The following is a 20,171-nucleotide window of genomic DNA, read 5'->3' on the forward strand; positions in this document are numbered from 1 at the left end:
TGTGTGTGTGTGTGTGTGTGTGTGTGTGAGAGAGAGAGAGAGATTTTACACTAAAAAAGTTCTAAACCATAGCTCCCCCCCAGTCACCGATTGCACAATTATAATTTGTGCAATACCGACTAAACAATTTAACAGTATTGATCCCTTTGAATAACGTTTAGTTGCGATTTAAGTAAATATAGAGTTCTGTTTGGTGCGATATTACACAATCCTGTTTTTATTACCAACGATTCCTGACTTTTATACACTTGCCATAGTGCAATAACGATGGCAGAAATAAGGTATTATGTTTTAACGTGGTACGTCCGTTCGTCTGTTCCCTGTTTCTTTTCCACAGTAATTAGAGTTATCCATCACTTACTGTTATTAAACTTTGTTCAAGGCTCTCACTTGTGGTAAGGAAGCCGCCTTTCGATTTTGGGGTCAAAAGGTCAAAGGCTGAGGTCACATTGACTGAAAGAAGAATATATGATACAGTAACATTAGTTCTACATCACAGTCATGGACCATACTTTGCTGATGGCTTGAATCTAGGGTAAGGAAGAAGTCAGTCATTTTGGATTCAGATGATCAAGATTTCTGTGACTGGCAGAAGAATAATGGTTTACATACATATAGCCTTACATCACAGACTTCAACCAGATTTTTGTGAATGACCTGCATTTTGGGTAGGGGTAGAGAATCGATTTAGGAGTTAAACGGGAAAATGTCAAGGTCACTGACTGAAAGATGAAGAAAAGCTTTTGGCATAATAACTTATGATATAGAGTAGATTAATGACCAGCATGTGTGGAAGACTGTACTAAGGCTAACGAAGAAACCAATATACTTTTGGTGTCTAAAGGTCAAAAGTTACGGTCGGTGTAAGCCTGATAAGAAAATAAGGGTTTCTGCACAGCAGACCACCATCATCGCTTGCCAAGGTTCTGATTTGTAAGCCCAGATATTTCTGTGTTTTGGGTCTGTAATATTTCATTGGATGCGGTGACAAGCCATCCCAGCCATAAAAACATTAAGTTCAAATTTTTTAACACTGTTCCTTCACAATCGAGACAAGGGAGAACACAGCTTGAATGGGCTCATGAATAAGCAAGTTTCCACTGTTGGTTAATGTTTGTACCAATAAGTTTCACTCAGATACATCAGTAATGGCTTCTCTCTGGTATGTAATCATACCTTCCATTTTATATTTACAAAATATCCTTTCGAAGTCAATTGCCTCCACCATTTTCGGCCGATGTACAATACACAGCTGTTGCATGATATTGGTTATTTAGATTCATATACTAAGGAAGGCAACCCATGGAATACAATAGATGTCACTGGGACAAAGCACATAAATATCTGCTCGATCCGCCGAGATGTAGATAGGGTTAACATATCGAAACATTGGCTAGCAAAGATGAGCAGACCGCATACCACGAACAATGGTCCAGGTCATTTAGATCCGTAGGTCAATTATCTTACAAGACAACAGTGACCTGTTTGTGTTTAATCACCAGACGGACGTATACAGCGCCGTTCACTGTTCTCTCGTTTAATATATGTATTTGTGTAGTACATTCTGGGTAATTATAACTCATCTTCAGACATTTAATATCAACCAATGGTGACTAAACATAATTGGATGCTTTGTCTACTCAGATTGGACGAACTGTATGCATTAATGTTATCAATTCAAACCGAATGTGCACGTTATTTTCAGTATAAACCAAATGTTACGAGTTTAACATATATCGAAAGGGAGTATGCCTTTAGTCCACCGTTCGTTAGCAATTATGTTGTTATCAATACTCCTCCTAAATCACAATCAGGAAAGTAATGAAACTTGGAACACAACTTTACCTCGAAGTCTAGCTGGTTATCAGTAAAACTGGCGCCCGACACCTGATATATCTGCAACAGAGGCCATCTTGAAAATCTTTATCGTACTTTCTCCTGATCAGACGGTCTTGCCGACATGGGACATTCAATTACCCCCCACCCCCGCCATTGTTTCTTATTATTTGTAGTTGAGCCTAAAACAACTGGACGCTACTTCTCATGAGGAAACAGTCGAATGAACATGGCGTTTCCACAGAAACAATTCTTGCAATATCTAGTTGATTCTAAAGGAAAATTGTGTCGATCTGACCTCCCAATCTGGCTGCTTAAGCGGCCATCTTAAAAATTGTGTCATGGCTACCTCTAAGCAGATCGTCGTATCAACAAGGGATTTTCACTAAAGCGCTTTAACAGTATATGGTTGGTCCGGATTAAAAATGGAGATCTGAACGCCATCAAGACAACAGTAGTGGTCACCTTGAATGATTGATTTTACTGCTTCGTTTGAACGGATGCTGGCATTGACAGTAAGTTTGAAATAAAACACTTACTGCAATATATAATTGATCCTGGCTTGTAAGTTGGTGCAGATCTAACCATCAACCTGTCTGCCCTGCTTGTAGTTTGTGCTTCAGTGAGCTGATTTCGATCCGAATTTTTGTTCAGTTTTTTTTTCTTTCTCTGTCAATAAGCAAACTGATATTCTGCATTCTGGTTTCAATTTCAAGAATGGTCTTGACACTGGTTTCTCTCTGTACGCCAGTCGGAACCACGACAACATAAAAACAGGGTTGGATGGATTGTTATTAGCCCCTGTTGGTGGATACATCAAAAGAATACTTTGAGGTGAAACTTCATTTTTTTTTTTTTTTTTTTTTTTTACACCATAACGGTATGTGAATACAGTGAATCAAAAATATTAATGATGGATTTAACCAGACTTAGCACGTGAATATATCTTGACAATTTCTGAAACTATTTATGCTGTTTCTCCATCAGTGATATCTGAAACTAGTTATGTTAATTCTCTAAGCATGATATCTGAAACTAGTTATGTTAATTCTGAACGATGATATCCGAAACTTGTCATGTTTTTTTCTACAACCATGATACCTGAAACTAAAACTAGTCATGTTACTTCTATAACCATGATATATAAACTAGTCATGTTACTTCTATAAACATGATATATAAACTAGTCATGTTACTTCTATAGACATGATACATAAGACTAGTCATGTTATTTCCAACGTTTCCTCTAACATCAGACATCCCCGCGCATCGCAATCGACGAAGATATAAAGATTTTGCTCAAGTCACCGGAATGCTTGCACAATGCAGCGCGCATAGCGCGCACATCTACCATTCGCTTAGAGGGAACGTTGGTTATTTCTACAACCATGATATCGGAGACTAGTTCTGTTACCTCTATAACCATGACATCAGGTTCAGGGTTAAAAGGCATGACAGGTTTTTGTACTGCGCTTTCTGTACTTGAAAACATAATTCAAATCTTATATCTTATATTTCTTTTAAAATTAAAATTAGGTACGTTGGATATTATCAGTATCGGAGAAGGTTTCTGCAGTGGTTAGAGTCAAAGGTTAAAAGGAGATAATACAAATACTTTGAGTGAATCATACAGTTTTATTAAAATGACAGTTTAAGTTGGTGTCTAAGTTGGTCTAAAATTTCGCTTAGTAGAGAAAGAGAGAATGGGAGAAAAGTGAATTACATTGTATATTTTATCTACTATTTACTGATGTATTGGTTTGAGATAATGAAGCACACAAATCAATAATAGCCATATGTGAAGCATGACATATCTTATATTGAGGACACATAGTTTTCTTTGCAGTATAATTCAGCAACTAAAAGTGTATACCACGATCAGCTGTTCGTGCATTATAGGTATTAGGCAGATGCCACCCAGGTGAGTTATGAGGCTCACTTGGGTCTCTTGTCAGCTGTACGGTTTAAGGACCCCTTAATCAAGAAAAGGCCCGGTGCTTTGCATTGTTTATTCTGTGAGTGCCCACCTTATATTTAAATTTCATTATTATTATTATTATTATTATTATATAATTTTCACTTTTATCAACACGAGAGACAAATTTCAGATATTGAGGTGCATTTTGATTTTTCAGATTACGTTACAGACGAAAATACCGTCAAAGACTTATTTCAAGTAATCGGCCAGAAGAAGATGCTGCTACTGAAATCTATCGGGTTTCATCTACGGTAAGATAGGCATAAACAATTCCACAAGTAGGAATAAACCAATCAGTTGAACTAAAACGAAATTATTGGAACTGGTTTTAGGACTAATTTAGTTAAAGAGAACTTCACTTCATTATGATTTTATTATGCCCCCTTTACCGTGAAATATTTTCATTAACTTGGACTAATGGATACAGGAACCTCAGCAGCTTATTGGCTAGCATGTTGTATGGACTCGCGATCAAAATGGCGCGGGTTTAAATGCCACCATCGGATCAGCTTTTGACGCTACCATGGCATCTCCTTGGGCAAGCCATTTTGCCTCGGTCCTAAATTGACCTACTTGTACTGCTGTTCCGTACAAGTCCAAAAACAAACCAAACATTCAATAACTGAAGTTAGTCTAAAAATGATAAAGTTGTTGTTGTTGTTGTAGGGTTTAACGCCATTTTTCAGCACACGATATGCTATACATGGCGGCCAGTATTAATTGTGGAGGAAAACCCCGGAAAGAACCACTGATCTACGAGAAGCTACTGGCAAGCTTTCTCACGTACCCACATTGGCTGAATCCGAGACTCGAACCAACGCAGACAGAGGTGAAAAATGACAAAGTAATGGACGTAGGAATTCAAATGACATCCGACAGTTTAAGAAATTAATATGAAGCATGATGACAAAATTCCCACTTTGTTGGATTATCCATCCATACGTCCACAAAAATTAAAGAAATGAAAACATCTGCACGTGTGGACAGCCAACTATCATTTGCAACTTATTATGGCAGTAACTTTCAAAACGTTATATTTAATTGACTGGCATGTGCGAATGAAAGTCTGACTCAACGGAGCCAACGCACATCCCGAAAACACTGGAACTTGTTACTTTGGTGTTGAAAATGATGAGAAAACTTGTTTGGATCTATGATAGAAAAGCAGATTGTGGATCCAAATACCAGAGCGAGTTATTTTAAGAATCGTTATTTGTAGATCTTAAGATGCTGAAACTTCTCTTGGAAGCTGACAGCTTGACGGATTGCAGTTTAAATGTCTGATGCTATCTCAGTCTCCAGTACTTAACCATATTGCAGGGGAATGCTGTTGCCACAAGAGTTAGTGGAGGAAGGGGATGTATTATAAGCTCGGTTCTTTAATTGGGAAAATGGAGCCGTAGTTAGTGGGATAACATCTGTCAGATCGGATCAGGTTATTAAGTCCCCACGGTTTGCAAGGGTCACATACCATTCAAACGCCTTGCCCTTTAAGCTGCGTGCGTTTTACTTTTCGTGCGTGCGCGTGTGTGTATTGCGGTGGGGTGTACCATTATTTGTCAAGCCGATTGTTATTAGCTGTATGCTACAGTTGACTTTTCAACGTTTGCCGTCTTTTTGGTGCCATTTAGCGTGTACCTATTTTTCTCATAGTAATAGGGGGGCCCCGTGCCCTAGTCGTTGAACGGCAGCAGTTTACTGGCAAATTTAGGGCCCATAACTACCATCTTCTGAGGGTTTTGTGCAATTTTTCACTTGAACACTTGTAGTGCTTTACTTTTAAGTATCATTATGTCACCTTTTTGTACTGGTGTGCCCTAAACATTATACATATATACATACGAATCTTGTTATCCAATAGTTTGCTGAGAACGCCTTTGCTCTAAGCGTCGAACTTGGACTGTGCGTGTTTTGATCTTAGGGCTATGGTAAACCACGATAACTTTTTTTTTTAATAAAAAAAAAATAGGATTCCAGATCGTTCAGATCTTTGTTTCAGAGACGAAACAATCTTTGATTTTTTTAATACCTTTTTACTGAGAAATTCCACTGGTGAGTTCTTTAGTCATTCGGAGTTTATTGCACTTTTGAGAATGTAGAAGCTGAGGGGCGCATGCGCGTGCCAGATTTGGCTAGCGTAGTTAAAAGAAAATGAACTTTCGTTTTCACATGTCTTGAAGGAATATACTAATCGAATGAAACGGCAAATACATACAAAATGATGACGTCTTCGTAGCTTGGAAAATATAAGTATGCTTGGAAAACACAGCTGTGAAATTTCTTGGTACTGCTTCCTATTGTAATGATTCCGTCCTATTGGAAAACTTCCAGAAGCAAGAAATCTTGAATCATTTGCCAGTATGTCAATTCAAGTACATGGTGCTAACATCGATCGTCTAAAACCAAAAGGTCAAAGGTTGGCCTTTAGCACTTGAGTGTCTAAAACCAAAAGGTCTAAAGGCGACGTTTAGCACTTAAGTGCCTAAAACCAAAAGGTCTAAAGGCGACGTTTAGCACTTGAGTGTCTAAAACCAAAAGGTCTAAAGGCGACGTTTAGCACATGAGTGTCTAAAACCAAAAGGTCTAAAGGCGACGTTTAGCACTTGAGTGTCTAAAACCAAAAGGTCTGAAGGCGACGTTTAGCATTTGAGTGTCTAAAATCAAAACGTCTAAAGGTGACGTTTAGCACTTGAGTGTCAAAACCAAAAGGTCTAAAGGCGACATTTAGCACATGGGTGTCTAAATTCAAAAGGTCAGAGGTCGATTTTTAGCGCTTAAGCGTCTAATACCAAAGGTGTGATATTGTCGTTTTGCGCGTGAACGTCTAATACCAAAAGGTTTAAGGTCGACAGTTAATGCCTCAGTGTCTAGAACCAAAAGGTCTAAAGCAGACGTATAGCTCTTGAGCATCTAGACTCAAAAGGTCCAAGGTCAACGTTTAGCGCTTGAGTGTTTAGAACCGAAAGGTCTAAGGTCGACGTTAACGTTTGAGTGTCGAACACCAAAAGGGCTAAGGTCGTCGTTTATCGCATGATCGCCTTCATCTACTGTTAACTCAACACTTTAAAATTGTATGGTTCTTTGCACTTAGAATTTTACTTTTCCTTTTATTCATCTATCTTCTTGTACATCTGTTTATCTTGTTAACGGACAGATCCTTTCCAGATGAGTCTGCTTTCTCTGAAGAAGAAGAAAAACAAACACGATTTCCGCTACGAGGACTGTTACAATACATGTGTAGCACACTGTGCCGTTTAATATAAAGAAAACAGCGCTGGGTGCATGTCCCTGATAATCGGCTTATATCTAACGGTACGTCAGGGTTAAAAAGTAAAAAACACGGTTGCCTGCAGAGATCAACGTATCAAGATTATTAGTTGCTAATGTCATTTGAATCTTGCCTCTCCCTTGAGGAGGAGGTGGAGGAGGAGATAACATTATTTATCCAGCTGAGAAAGCAAGATTGATTTACGAACTGACCGCTCTATTTTACAGGATTTGTGATGTTAGAAGCGCAAAAACGAATTGCACACTGCATTAATGGCCTTAGTTCATGCATAATGTGCTGTCGTTTTTCCACTTTTCATGACTCCAAAAAAAGATGAAGTTGAATAAATATGATTACAGATAGTTATAACAATATAACAAATCAAAATAAATAAAATTATTAAAATACTTCTAACCGCTGCTACAATTATTGCTAAATAACACAAGAAGGGCGTATAAATACATAAGTATGTTATTTCCGGTGTTATGAACTAAGAACTTCTAGTTTTCGAGTGAGATAATGATATTTTAACCAATGTAAAAACTTGTTACAATTGCTTTTGGTAAAATTTTAATTGTCATAACGTGTTTTGAAGTAGATATTTGGGGCAAAATAGGCAAAAACTCCAGCTGAAACTATTGTTGTTCAGTCTTTGCAAATAAAGCCCTTCAGCGGGGACATATCACAGTTACACAGAGGACGGTAGAATTGATGTTATGAGGTACTGAATTACAGTCTGAAGAAAGTACCAAAGTCTGCGTGAATGCCACTAATTTCTATAGTATTAGGGAAGAGTTCATTTAGAGATAGCATGCCCAGTGTCTTTGATTTCCTTTTTTTTCTAGAGGTAATGGTCCTTATATATTTTCTGTGGCATTGAAAGCCCGAGCAACTCGTGCATGATGATATTGCCCTTGAGAAATACTGACCTCTTTCTTGTTGATTGAAACACATGAGAATAGTCGTTCAGTTGCTTGTATTGATTTTCTCGCTTTTATGTGTTCAAACTAGAAATATGAATGTTGTTGTTGTTGTTGTTGAGTTTAATTATAGTGGCGTGCGCACAATTGTGCATGTGCCACTTTTTTCTGACTGCACCGCAGCCTGCTAGTTGTTCCTGGGGAAGGGGATGGTGCCACCTCCCCCAGGCTTTTATGGATTCAAGGAACCCTGATAGTTTGACCTCAATCTGTGGGTCCATAAAGGTCCCTTACAGTTGAATGGTTGGCTGTCATTAGTGGGAAGGAGAGCTCTGGAACGGTCCTACTTGCTTTACATCGCTGGTTTTTTGTTGCATTTGCCTGGTGTTTCTTGCGATTTTTTTTTGGATTTTTTTTCTTTCTTTTTTTCTTCAAAATGTTCTAAAAGGAGAGGGGGATGTTCTATGCTGTTTATAGAGGTTCTGAGTAGAAATCATATATGAAGAGAGATTTTCAAGGTTATTATGGTATTACTAGTCGAAGTGTTTAGGGTGTGTTTCCTACGTTATGCTATTTATAAGTTTTTAGATATTACCTCTTTAAGTTATTTATTAATTAATGTTTTTAGAGATTGAATGTTATTTATATTTTATTTAGCAAGAGACCGGAGTCCTAGCCGATTACACGGTTCGTTAAGGACATCTAGGACCGGAATCCTAGCTGATTACTCGGTTCGTTAAGGACATCTAGGACATCCGATTTTGCGGTTTCCTTAGTTTTTTATAGGTGCTTCATAAGTGAATTATTTATTAATACTTTTATAAAATTAAAAGATATGTTATGGTGGCTTCTAAATTTATTTAGCTAGTTACTGGGTCTTTTGGTTTTGTGAGGATAGTAATTATATTTTGTTCCTAAGTCCTGCTGAGTCTATGAATTGATTTATATTTTTATATGCTGATTGTTTATTTTTATTAGAGTCCATAAGTAACTCTGGGTATGTGTGTGGTGATCCAGTCTCTTTTTGGTTTTTGATAAATATTTTCCGAGCGGGTTGATATTTTGGGCATATATTGAATACGTGGTGTAGATCTTCGGTGGTGTGGCAGTTAAAGCAGTTAATGGTTGCTGGTTTGGGTCCTATAAACCTTCCAAAACTGCTTGCTAGTTTAGTTTTTCCAGTTATTATTTAAAAAAAGATATGAATGTCTTCACGATCGTTGCATACTTCAGTAGCATACAAGAAAAGTTCAAATTTTAAAGCGTGGATCATTGTTTTCTCTCCGATGTTTACTATTTCTACAGTATTAGTCGCGAGAACGAGCCGTTGTAGGTCATTCGTCATTTTTATTACGCTGACAGTCAATGAATTTTCATAAAGATACTTTTTAAAAAGTATAGTTTAAGTTGCAGATTTTTAGGACTAAATCATTTTTAATGTCATCATCTGTTGTGTGGGAGCTTTTTGGGTAAAAGAAGAACAAACCAAGTGATCGATTTATAATAAAGATCCATAGATAGGGTTATGGGAATATAGACTGATAAAACAACCCCCAAAATCTATGTTGATACTAATGGACGATATGTGGGTCTGATGTCACCTGTTGATTAAAATGTACAATTTTGCTGCATGCAAATCTTTCCGGAATGAACTGCATACACTTTAGACACATACCGGTAATTGGTAACATCCATATCTAGCGCGAAATTTAAAATGGCCACAGGACAGATGGTTGTGCTATTCCACGTGGATTTACAAGTCACCAAACAGAGGATTTGCTGCGGAAACATGGTGAACATGTCACCAAAAGAACCCTTCAGCCGACGGTAACTCCACAGCCGCGAGGAATACCGGTAAATGTATAAAAAGTACACCGATGTGTGCAGCCAAAGTTTTCAGCAAATATGTGTAGCTTTTAACGAATAGGTGATATCATCCCTTTAACCAAAAATCAATATCAAAATGGGCGAGGGGCTGATTTATCGGCCTAATGGGAATATGAATCGTGTTTGGCGAATGAAACTGATTTTATACGCCCGACTTAAGTCGGATGTATTATGTTATTGCGTTATCCGTATGTCCGTTCGTTAACATTTTCTTGCCTTGCCTGTCACTTTGCAAGTTTTGGAGAGAATTTGATGTTACTTTGCTCATGTGTGTATGATCGGACCGTGTATCGTGAACAATACTATGGTCAAGTCCACGGGTCAAGGAAACAAAGCAAGTTAGTGGCCTGAATCCTTGCTGTGGTTGTGACTTTTAGAATACTGATGATATATATCGATGGAACTTTAATTTGAAATATAATTAAATGGTGTGATGCGCATGATAGCCTCACCCTGTGCCTCATAGGCAAGGTCGTGGGCAGAGAAAATATATTTCAATCGCTTGTATCTTTGTTCGGGTGTACGTGTTTAGAAACTGAGGATATTAAATAAAATTTCGCTGCAAACATGTCGCAAGATATTGTGATCCAGGCCTCCAGCCAAAGCTTTAGGTCATTGTCAAAGCAAGAGGAAATGTAAATCAGTGGCTGACATCCTTGTTCAGTGTATACGCTGTGGTTATTTTTTATATCATGGTTAGATTAAATAACACATATTACAGCCATGCCTCCCCCCCCCCCCCGGTCTCAAAGTAAAGGTTACCAAAATCTTGGTTAAAGTCACACAAACACAATGAACTTGCATTCTTGTTAGTCTGTAAGGAAAGTCGCATTACTTTTATAATCACCTGTACGACAGAGAATAAGTTAACTCGTAATGTTTATTTCTTCTCTAAGCATTTTCAATCACAAAATATATTTCTTTATGCAGATAGTTACGTCTACATGATTTTCAAAATTATAAATAAATGGATGCTTGTCTTAACATATTTATTTTACATTTGTTTTTAACAAAAAATATTTCTATTTTTTACTTGCACACATCATACTAGGTTATTGCAAGTGTCGATGATTCTTGAAAAATATGTTTACCGCAACTCAGCTTGCATGTCGTTGCTTAATCATTTTTATTGTTATAGATTCGCGATTGTGTGCATCGTAGGTTGATTGTTTGTTTCTAGAGTAGTTTCCATTGTTTTTTCCAACAAATGTAATGTTTGTTCAGTACACATTGTCGACCAGTTTCGTCCTTATTCAAAAATAATTCATAATTTGTGTAAGTGTTGCTGTTTCTCTTTCGTATATGTATTTCAGCCACATTCAGTTATTGCATTTTTACACACACACACACACGACATTTAGTAACCACCGCAGACCAACAACATTATTAAACTTGATCAGAACGATTGTACCATATGCAGCATGCGGTGCACTTGTTTTCTCATTATTCTTTGCTCACTTATCGCCCTCAGATTAAGAGACGGAGCACATACTACCGATTTGGACTGGTCATTGGTCTCTGGGGTGCCGGCGGAAGACACTTACTTTCTTAGGGGGCCATCCATTTAGTATGTACGCTAAAATCTGGCAAAGTTTGACCCCTCTCCCCTCCCTGTACACATTCGTACTTTTTGTACACCCCCACCTGCGTACGTATGCTTGACGCACACACCCCACTCCCACCGCCCGATTCTATAGAACGGCCTATATTTAATCCTCGCAGAAACCATAAAGGATTAATAATATTAACGTGTTTAATAAAACAGATAGTCCTCTGACGTTGAATGTCTGGCTGCATTAAAGAAATAAGCTGCTTAACTTTAAACAGTTTGTCTAGTGTGCGCTAAAATTCAAACGCCGACGGAACCCAGTCGAACAGGTTACGTATAAGACAAATTATTATCGTGAATCGGTCTAAACTTGGGGTATCGTGAATCGGTATAAACTTGGGATATGGTGAATCGGTCGCTAATAACAGGATAGACCCCGGAAAAATCTCCTACGTCTGTTGCCCAGTTCTCAAATTCTAACGTTAATCAAACGTCAGAATTTTGCGTTGAGCTTGAATCTGAGTTTGAGACATTTTTCTTTTTACAAAAAATATTTTGGGGGCTAGAAGTTAAATATCATCTGTCGGTGCCAAAGACGATTTATGAGTATATTCCGAGTTGCGGTAACGCGTAACGCGCTGATTTTAGGACTCCGCCTCCAAAACGACATTTCGCCGACACTGCATCTCCAAGACGACAACATTTCGCCAAAGTTAACACCCCAATGGGACATTACGTCTTCAAGACCACACTACACTGACACTATCCCACCAATACGACATTACGTCGACACTACACCTCCAAGACGACATTTCGCCTTCAGGACTCACGGTACTAATTCAACTCCAATGGTAAACATATGGAAACACTATCATATTCAAAATTCAATAACTTAAAATTTTTGGGTGCTGATAATGACACCTATAATTCTTCATGCACATCTAACCTTGGTGCAAGCTTATGTGTGGAGAACACCATATGACCCGCGGCACTTTGTTTACATACATGTGCATGAAACACGTGTTATTGATTCTGCACCAAATGAATCAGGTGCTACTTTCAGTATTGAGTACTCCTGAGTCAAGCCTGTAAAAATGCTAAAATTGCATTAGTAGAAATTTGTCAATATTTTTTTTTTTACTACACATAGGATAAGCTCTCAAAAGATATTTTTCCTAAAATTTTAATTTTCATTATTAACCAATTATGGACCACCAAACCTGTAAATACTCTATTATTTCTTCACCCATTTCTAGACTGGTTCACAGTTCTTCCGTATAATTAGTACCGTGTGCCCTTCAAGACCACACTACGCTGACACTACACCTCCAAGATGACATTACGCCAACACTACGCTTCCAAGACGACATTACGCTAACACTACGCTTCCAAGACGACATTGCGTCGACACTACATCTCCATGACATTTCACCGACATTACGACTTCAAGACGACATCACGTCGACACTACACCTCTACTTCTCTACTTGTACCATCTTCCTAACGTAAATAAATGCAATTTTAACTAAAAATATTCAGAAATTGGCAAGCTTTCTCTAATGCACGTGCATTCTATCGACATGGTAACAAATACAGTTTGCACTTGTTTATATCCTTTCTTCCAGTATGAAGTTCCGAACATTATGAAAATAATGCTAGCTTTAATAGTGGCATTTTTTTCAAGATTTTATCACACAAAGTAAAGTTTGTTCTTGGAAGGAAACATATGGGGCTACCTATTAAAGTTAATCCTGCTGGTAACTGATACAGCGATTCTGCTGTTAGCTGATTACTACTGTAAAGCAATAGTAAAATGGGTTGGAATTAATAATCCTTAGTCAACGTTGTGTTCTTCGTAAAGATGATATAGTAAACTTAACGAATCCAGTTTGGTAAAAAAAAACTTTTCTTTTAGAAGATTTCACTATTGACAAACGAATCATTTGCCATTTTTGTTCCCCTTTGTAAAATTTATTTGTGGTTTTTGTTATGATGGGGGGGGGGGGGAGAGAAATAATTAGCTTTTGAATCGTTACATCTTTGATCGAAAGAATATCACTTTAAGTTTTAGACTAGATTTTTAATTCGCATTGCATTAATGACATTTATGTTTATTAATGTTTTCCTATTTTGAATTGTACTTGAACCTAAATGGTTTTTAATATATATATATATATATATATATATATATATATATATATATATATATATATATATATATATATATATATATATATATATATATATATATATATGTCAGTTAGCGGAGCCGACTCTGATTTAAGACTGCAAGTTTGGATGGATTGCACATCGGATAAGTATTATGTAAGAGAAAATCAATAATTGTTAAAATCCAAGTCTCTCGATGCATGTTTAAAGATTTTGAATCTTTCTGGCTGATTAGTCTAAAGAAACAATTTTGTTCCTGAACTGGTTGCATTATGGAATGTGTATGCTGCTTCATTGGGTTAGGTCACCTGACCGTTAGGCGTAGAGAGCTTATATTATTGTCCTTCGTCCGTTGTGTATCGGCCGTTCACAGCTGCTATTTTATAACTTCTTTTCAAAGAACCTTGGCCAAGTTACATATGATTTTAGAGGGATCATTCTGCTATCAGTGTCCTTGAAATCTGTAAAATGAATGCCAATTCTTCATCCAATATAGTCGCCGTCACTAAAAATAGAGAAATCTTTAACTAACTTTTTCTTAAAATCAACTCAGCAGAATCTGACCAAGTTTGACAGGAACGCCTGCCAGATTTATTCAAAAGATACCAATCCGTTAACCAATATGGTCAACATATACTAATATTAGAAAATAACTTTAAACAACAACTTCTAAAAAGTTTTTTTTCCTCAACCAGACCGGACAAGTGGTGCCATAAGACATCTGCCAAATGAGTGTCTGGTAAAACAGAAGAAGAAGAAAAAAAAAGACCAACCCCAAAACAACAACAATTGTAAAAGCCAAACAACAATTGGAGTTTTCATTGTATTATCAGAACTAAGGCTTTCCCGAAATTTGGAAAAGATTTGATTTGATTGGTTGATGAGGGGGAGGCGAATGACGTAATGTTTCATGTAAACGTTGACAGTTCGAATGGATGAATGAAACACATTCTGCATCGGCACCTGTTTAAAAATGCAGCACAATTTGAATTGAATGATCGCGGAATTTCTACTTAGAAACGTTTTGAGGGAGCGATAAATGGCGCCTTTAAAAATTTTGACTGAAGCGCCTTGGTAACAACGAGTAGTGAAGCATATTACATAACTCTATAACTGGTGATCTCGGCCCATAACGGAAGCGACCCATAACAAATGTGGACCATTATAGATTCGGCCTATATAAATTTAATTAAGAAATGTCCCCGTAACATACTCGGACTATTACGAAGTTGGCCCACAACAAAAGTCGCTCTTAACCTTGATATTGTATGGCTTTGTAAAACTTGTTGCTATTGAACAATACACAGGAAACAATGTCCGTTTTGGACCAAAGTTTGTATTTTCGTGATTTTGTTTGGAAATTGTCCGACCAGTTGTCATTGAACAAAAAATATTTTATTAAAACATGTTATTTACTAACTAATTAGTTAACCATTAATGATGATATGAAGAGTTTGAAATGTTTGCTTTGTCTCTGTGCTTGTCTGTTTCATTTTTAAATAAAAACAACATCTATTTAACTCAATTAATATAGGGCAGATACGTTTTAAACTTAGAATGCTGGAAAATCTTTACTGTTGATACAAAACGTTATGGTATATAGATGGGAGGTGTGACTTTAATCAAATTACACGAGTCAAATTACACATGGTTACAATCACAAGTAATATACACGTGCTGTCTTCAACCCAGTTAACAATTAAGAGCTGCAGGACAAACACAGGTTCAAAATGATGATGACACAGATTATAATTTAATTAATCTGGGATTATTTTTTTTCTCTCAGGTTTACTTATATTGCAAATTGAATTACCGTTGAAAGAAACATACAAAGAATAAAAAAATTAAATGACCTTTGAACAATGAAAATAACATCCACATTACTATTTTATGAATTTCGGACCGAAAGGCCGAGTATAAAGTGGGCCGAGTACGTAATGGGCCGAGTATGTTATGTGGACCGAGTACCTTATGTGCCTGTTTGGGTAGGCCGAGTTCGTTATGGGTCGAAATCGTTAATGGACTGACTCTGCTATGGGTCGAGAGTCCCGGAACCCTAGAACTTTGTATATTACAAAATCTTGCAGAGCTTCGAAAGAATCTGTTTGAATGAGTGTACAGATTTGACAGAATGTATCCCGGCATAGATGACTTTCAATCCTGTGCAAAATATGCCAGTTACAAATGAAATATGGCCGCCATTGCTAAAAATAGAAAAGCTTTAAACTGGCTTCCTCTCAAAGCCGCTCAACATAATTGACAGAAATCATTCAATTACTGATGGCTGTCATCGTTATACAAAGAACGACATTTCGTTAATAAATATTCCGGCGGTTACTAAAGAACAGAAAAACCTTTAAACGACTTCTAATCAAAAACAGCCGAACATAATTTTGCCAATTTTGACAGAAACAATCCCGACGTGAAGGGCAGATATCGATCCGCAATCAAATTTGTCCAGTGTTACTACCAATAGAAATCCTTAAATGACTTCTCAAAACAAACTAACCATAATTGGGTCATTTGACAGAACAATTGGCGGAATTTGGCCTTTTAAGTTAGCACAAACGTTGCCGATGGGCTATCAAATATGGCAACTGTTGCTAAAATAGAAACAGTTTCAAACGACTTCCCAGAACTTTAAGGACATCAGCTTGCATTCAAATGATGCCGGGTCACCGTCAGATATGGTGGCCGTTACTAAAATAAAAAGGAAATCGTTGCATCGCGCCTTCTAGAAAACCACTCAGCAGAATTCAACATAGTGGTGGTGGGGTGGGGTGGTAGGGTGGTTTAAGTTTTCACAAGCGATGCCAATCAGTTGCCATAAAATATAATGGCTGCTGCATCTATAAACGGGATTAAAAAAATAACTTTTTCCAAAAAGACGCTTAACAGAATCAACAAACGTTGACAGAAAGCGTCTTAGCTGAAAGGCATTTTATATTTACAGAAATTATATCGATCCCTCATCAGAAACGGCCGCCGTTTATAAAACTGAAGAAAAAAAACACAACAAAAAATAAGATAAGAACATTTGAAAAACTTTATCCAAAAGACCTGATCAACAGAATTTGACCAACGTTGACAGAAAGTGTCAGCTTATATAAATATTTTAGAACTGGAAAATGTATCCTGATATGTGGCCATATATAAATAAAGATAAAAAAAACCTAGCGAAATCTTGAACTATTGTTTTAGTCATATCGCTACGATGTCTGCAGTGTGGCAGTTTATAGTGATGTCTTGCACTGGGGCATCATGCCTAAGACATGTTGCTCGATGTTCCACCCAGTCACATTATCCTGACACCAGGCTGACCAGTCCTAACACTAACCTCTTAATGTTGAGCGTCAAGCATGGCAGCTGTTTGTACTATTTTTATAAGTTTTTCTTATGACTCGGCCTGAGTTCGAACCCATGACCTCCCGCATCCAAGGCGCTCTGACCACTTAGGTCACCTGCGCGGACCTTGTATTTAGCAAATACCTGTTTGTTTTTTTCTCCCTTAAATAGTTACAATCAAGTTCTGGAGCAGTTTCTATTTAATGCTATGCTTTATTCTTTGAACAATGTTATATGGCATTTAAGGTCATTCAGTTTTTTTTAAAATGTTCATTCATTGACAACAGATTATTGTTGGATAATATTTGTTTTAAAAAAGGCATAAAGAAAAGAATATAAAAAAAAACAATTGAGTACCCAAAGAGACGTTGTTGCCATACAGTGAGCCGTCAGATTTTAGTCATTTCTTTTACATCGAGAGGCCTGTGATTTAGTTTTGTTTTTCATATTTTTATTTATTAATAATATTTGCGTCTTTATTTTCTTTTACGTTAAATTGCTTATGTTTAAGCTTCTTTTTTTGCGATGTATGTATGCGCATGCGTGCATGCGTGTGTTTTGGGAATTAATTTCCTAACCACCATGGTGATTGCAAAACATTTTAAAATCTCATCAGTCGTTGTGACAACGTTATGAGGGGGGATGGGGGAGGAAATTAATGCAAAAGATCTGGAACCTTCCTTGTGTACGTTTTCTTTACAGATCGTTGGTTAAATCTATGCCCATAAAATGCTTCAAAAGAGGGCACATCCGAGGCTTCTCCTTTTTGGGCCCCCATTGGGGCTTATATTTGTATCTGTAACAATAATTTTGGATCTGCCCTAGCTTATGGTCTAGTCCGTAAGAAATTCAGTAATATATTTCTCCGATTTTTCGTCGAGATTAAATAACTATTGAGATGTTACATGTAGTATTTAATAGAAAGCACTGAATCCTAAACAGAAAACAAAATGTTTATTGAGTTTAGCCTCATGCTTTTTTCGTATGATGATAAAGCCAGCATGTGTGATTTTGTGGGATGATAAAGCCAGCATGTGTGATTTTGTGGGACGATAACGCCAACAGGTGTGATTTTGTGGGATGATAAAGCCAGCATGTGTGATTTTGTGGGATGATAAAGCCAACATGTGTGATTTTGTGGGATGATAAAGCCAACAGGTGTGATTTTGTGGGATGATAAAGCCAACAGGTGTGATTTTGTGGGTTTAGGAAAGGTCAGTTGCACTCAATAATTTTATATCTTCATTTAAATGCAATTATTTTCAGAAAACGCGACATAATCCACTTGAAGCCAAAACACATTTTAATGAGTGTCGAAGCCACGAGTTAAAATAAGAAGTTTATGGTGCCACAAGATGAACTATGTTAGGTATTAACGTAGGAAAAGAAAATTTTGTTTTTATTATATATCAAACTTGCTTCAGAATCGAAGTTTAGAAGACGAGACTGATAAACTCACTTTTCGGCAGAATACGCTCCCCCACCCCCTTTTTCGTATATTCACCTCACTTTCATATCCTGGTTATATAAATATACGTGACTTAAGAAAGCGGTGGGATTGGCTTGACCTACACTGTCACAGTAAATTTCATTTTTGTTATTTTTTAAATTTTTTGACCCTATCTGAAAACAATACAAGTCCGATTCAGCAATGCATCACGGCGGGTGTTTGTCGTTGTTGTCAAGGAAGTAAGGGGATATAACTTCAGAGAGTGGCAAACGTCGTCTGGTCATATTTCGTTATCAAAGATTGATTTCAACGTCTGAAATGTAGAGCAATTTGTGTTTGTTTGTTCTATCTCACAAAATACTCGTATTAGTTGTTGCAGGTAACTCTTTTGCAGGTACACACAATCGAACGTCGCATGTCATGATGGAAAATCTTATTTTTCACACGTGAAAGTATAAATTATATATATTTCACATGTGAAAATAATGAAAGAAAAGAAAAATGAAAATATTTCGTCAGCAAGTCTTAATATTTCACACTTAGAATATAATAAATGGGATATAATCCTGGTGCATCAGTCACTGGATTGCATTCAAAAAATGATGTAACAAATGAAAAAGATAAGGAAAATACCGGTAAGTAATTGTTAATTAGGTAATCATGTTGTAATACCTAAAATGGTTGCATCTATTTAATTTCCTTTTCCATTTAGACTGAAAGAGAGTCCTGTCACTTTGGTTAAAGTGAAAATTAATAAAATTACAATTGAACTATTTGAAATTAATTATCTTGGCAGTGAAATCGGTTGTCATTAGTATAATATTTCACACACGCACACACACACACACACACACACACACAAGCGGAGGCGTGAAGAAGAGAAATGATGAATGAATATATATTAATAAATTGATTTAATTATTTTGTTTTTGTTTTTTGGAGATATTTGGTATGCTAAGTTTCTGTACATGACATATTTATATGTAATATTACCCTGATTTATTTCAAATCTATCGAACAGTCACGCTAAGTTTTCTTCTCCAATAAAACAAATGCACGAAATCAAAGGGAGTATAATGGTATAAAATTGGACGGGTGGGGAGAGATGCTGGATAATGTCCAGTGGCGTCGCAAAAAGTTCTGCCCCCGCCACCCACCCCCGGCGCAAACAAATTTAATAAAATGAAGCCCTCCCAATCATAGAAAAGTTATTGGATGGAATATTGGACCCCTACTGGACGTGGGGTTTGATGCTTGGTAAGTCACTGATAAGAGCTGCGCATTCTAATGCAAGATCAACGAATTTCGAACACACAACAAAAACAAATTAGTTGTTATTATTTATATATTTATTTATTTATTTATTTAATCAACGAAATATTGAGAAATATCCATTTCATCATTTTCAATTTTAGGCTGTCAAATGTGATATTCCGTTGCAAGTCTATCGCAGGATAGCAACATTGTTTTCCTTTTAAAGTCACATGTACATGTTTTGTTGTTTACCCATAATTTCTTGTCGTGAAGCTCGGGACTCGTTTGTTACATGGAAGAACAAAATCACAAACGTTTGTTGGTATCCTTATTAAAAAAAGAAGCTCGCACACGAAATGATGTTAATAGTAACTGGTGGTCATTTCACGACAGCTATGTGACACTTAAAAGTCGAGTCCAGCTGCAAACAACATAGACCCTGATCAGCTATTACATAATAAGTGCAATGCCAGTAGCTGGATAAGGAAAGTAACATTTCCATTGGTCAGAATGTT

General features: G+C 36.9%; 1 protein-coding gene across 5 annotated transcripts in view; it reads left to right on the forward strand.

Moving 5' to 3' along the window:
• Window positions 1–20,171, forward strand: part of LOC149805224 (uncharacterized) — a 52,847-nt gene that overhangs the window by 24,560 nt on the left and 8,116 nt on the right. For 4 of the 5 annotated variants that reach the window (XM_089948633.1, XM_089948636.1, XM_089948630.1 and 1 more), the window contains one exon: window positions 3,972–4,065. In XM_089948633.1, coding sequence (XP_089804759.1) covers window positions 3,972–4,065 — 94 coding nt within the window. Of the gene's footprint in view, window positions 1–3,971; window positions 4,066–13,698; window positions 13,764–20,171 lie in introns of all 5 variants that reach the window. The other variant, XR_016418349.1, reaches the window with a different exon arrangement.

Source organism: Sinohyriopsis cumingii, chromosome 2, assembly GCF_028554795.1.
Source record: "Sinohyriopsis cumingii isolate HCF-2022 chromosome 2, ASM2855479v2, whole genome shotgun sequence".
Classification (NCBI taxonomy): domain Eukaryota; kingdom Metazoa; phylum Mollusca; class Bivalvia; order Unionida; family Unionidae; genus Sinohyriopsis; species Sinohyriopsis cumingii.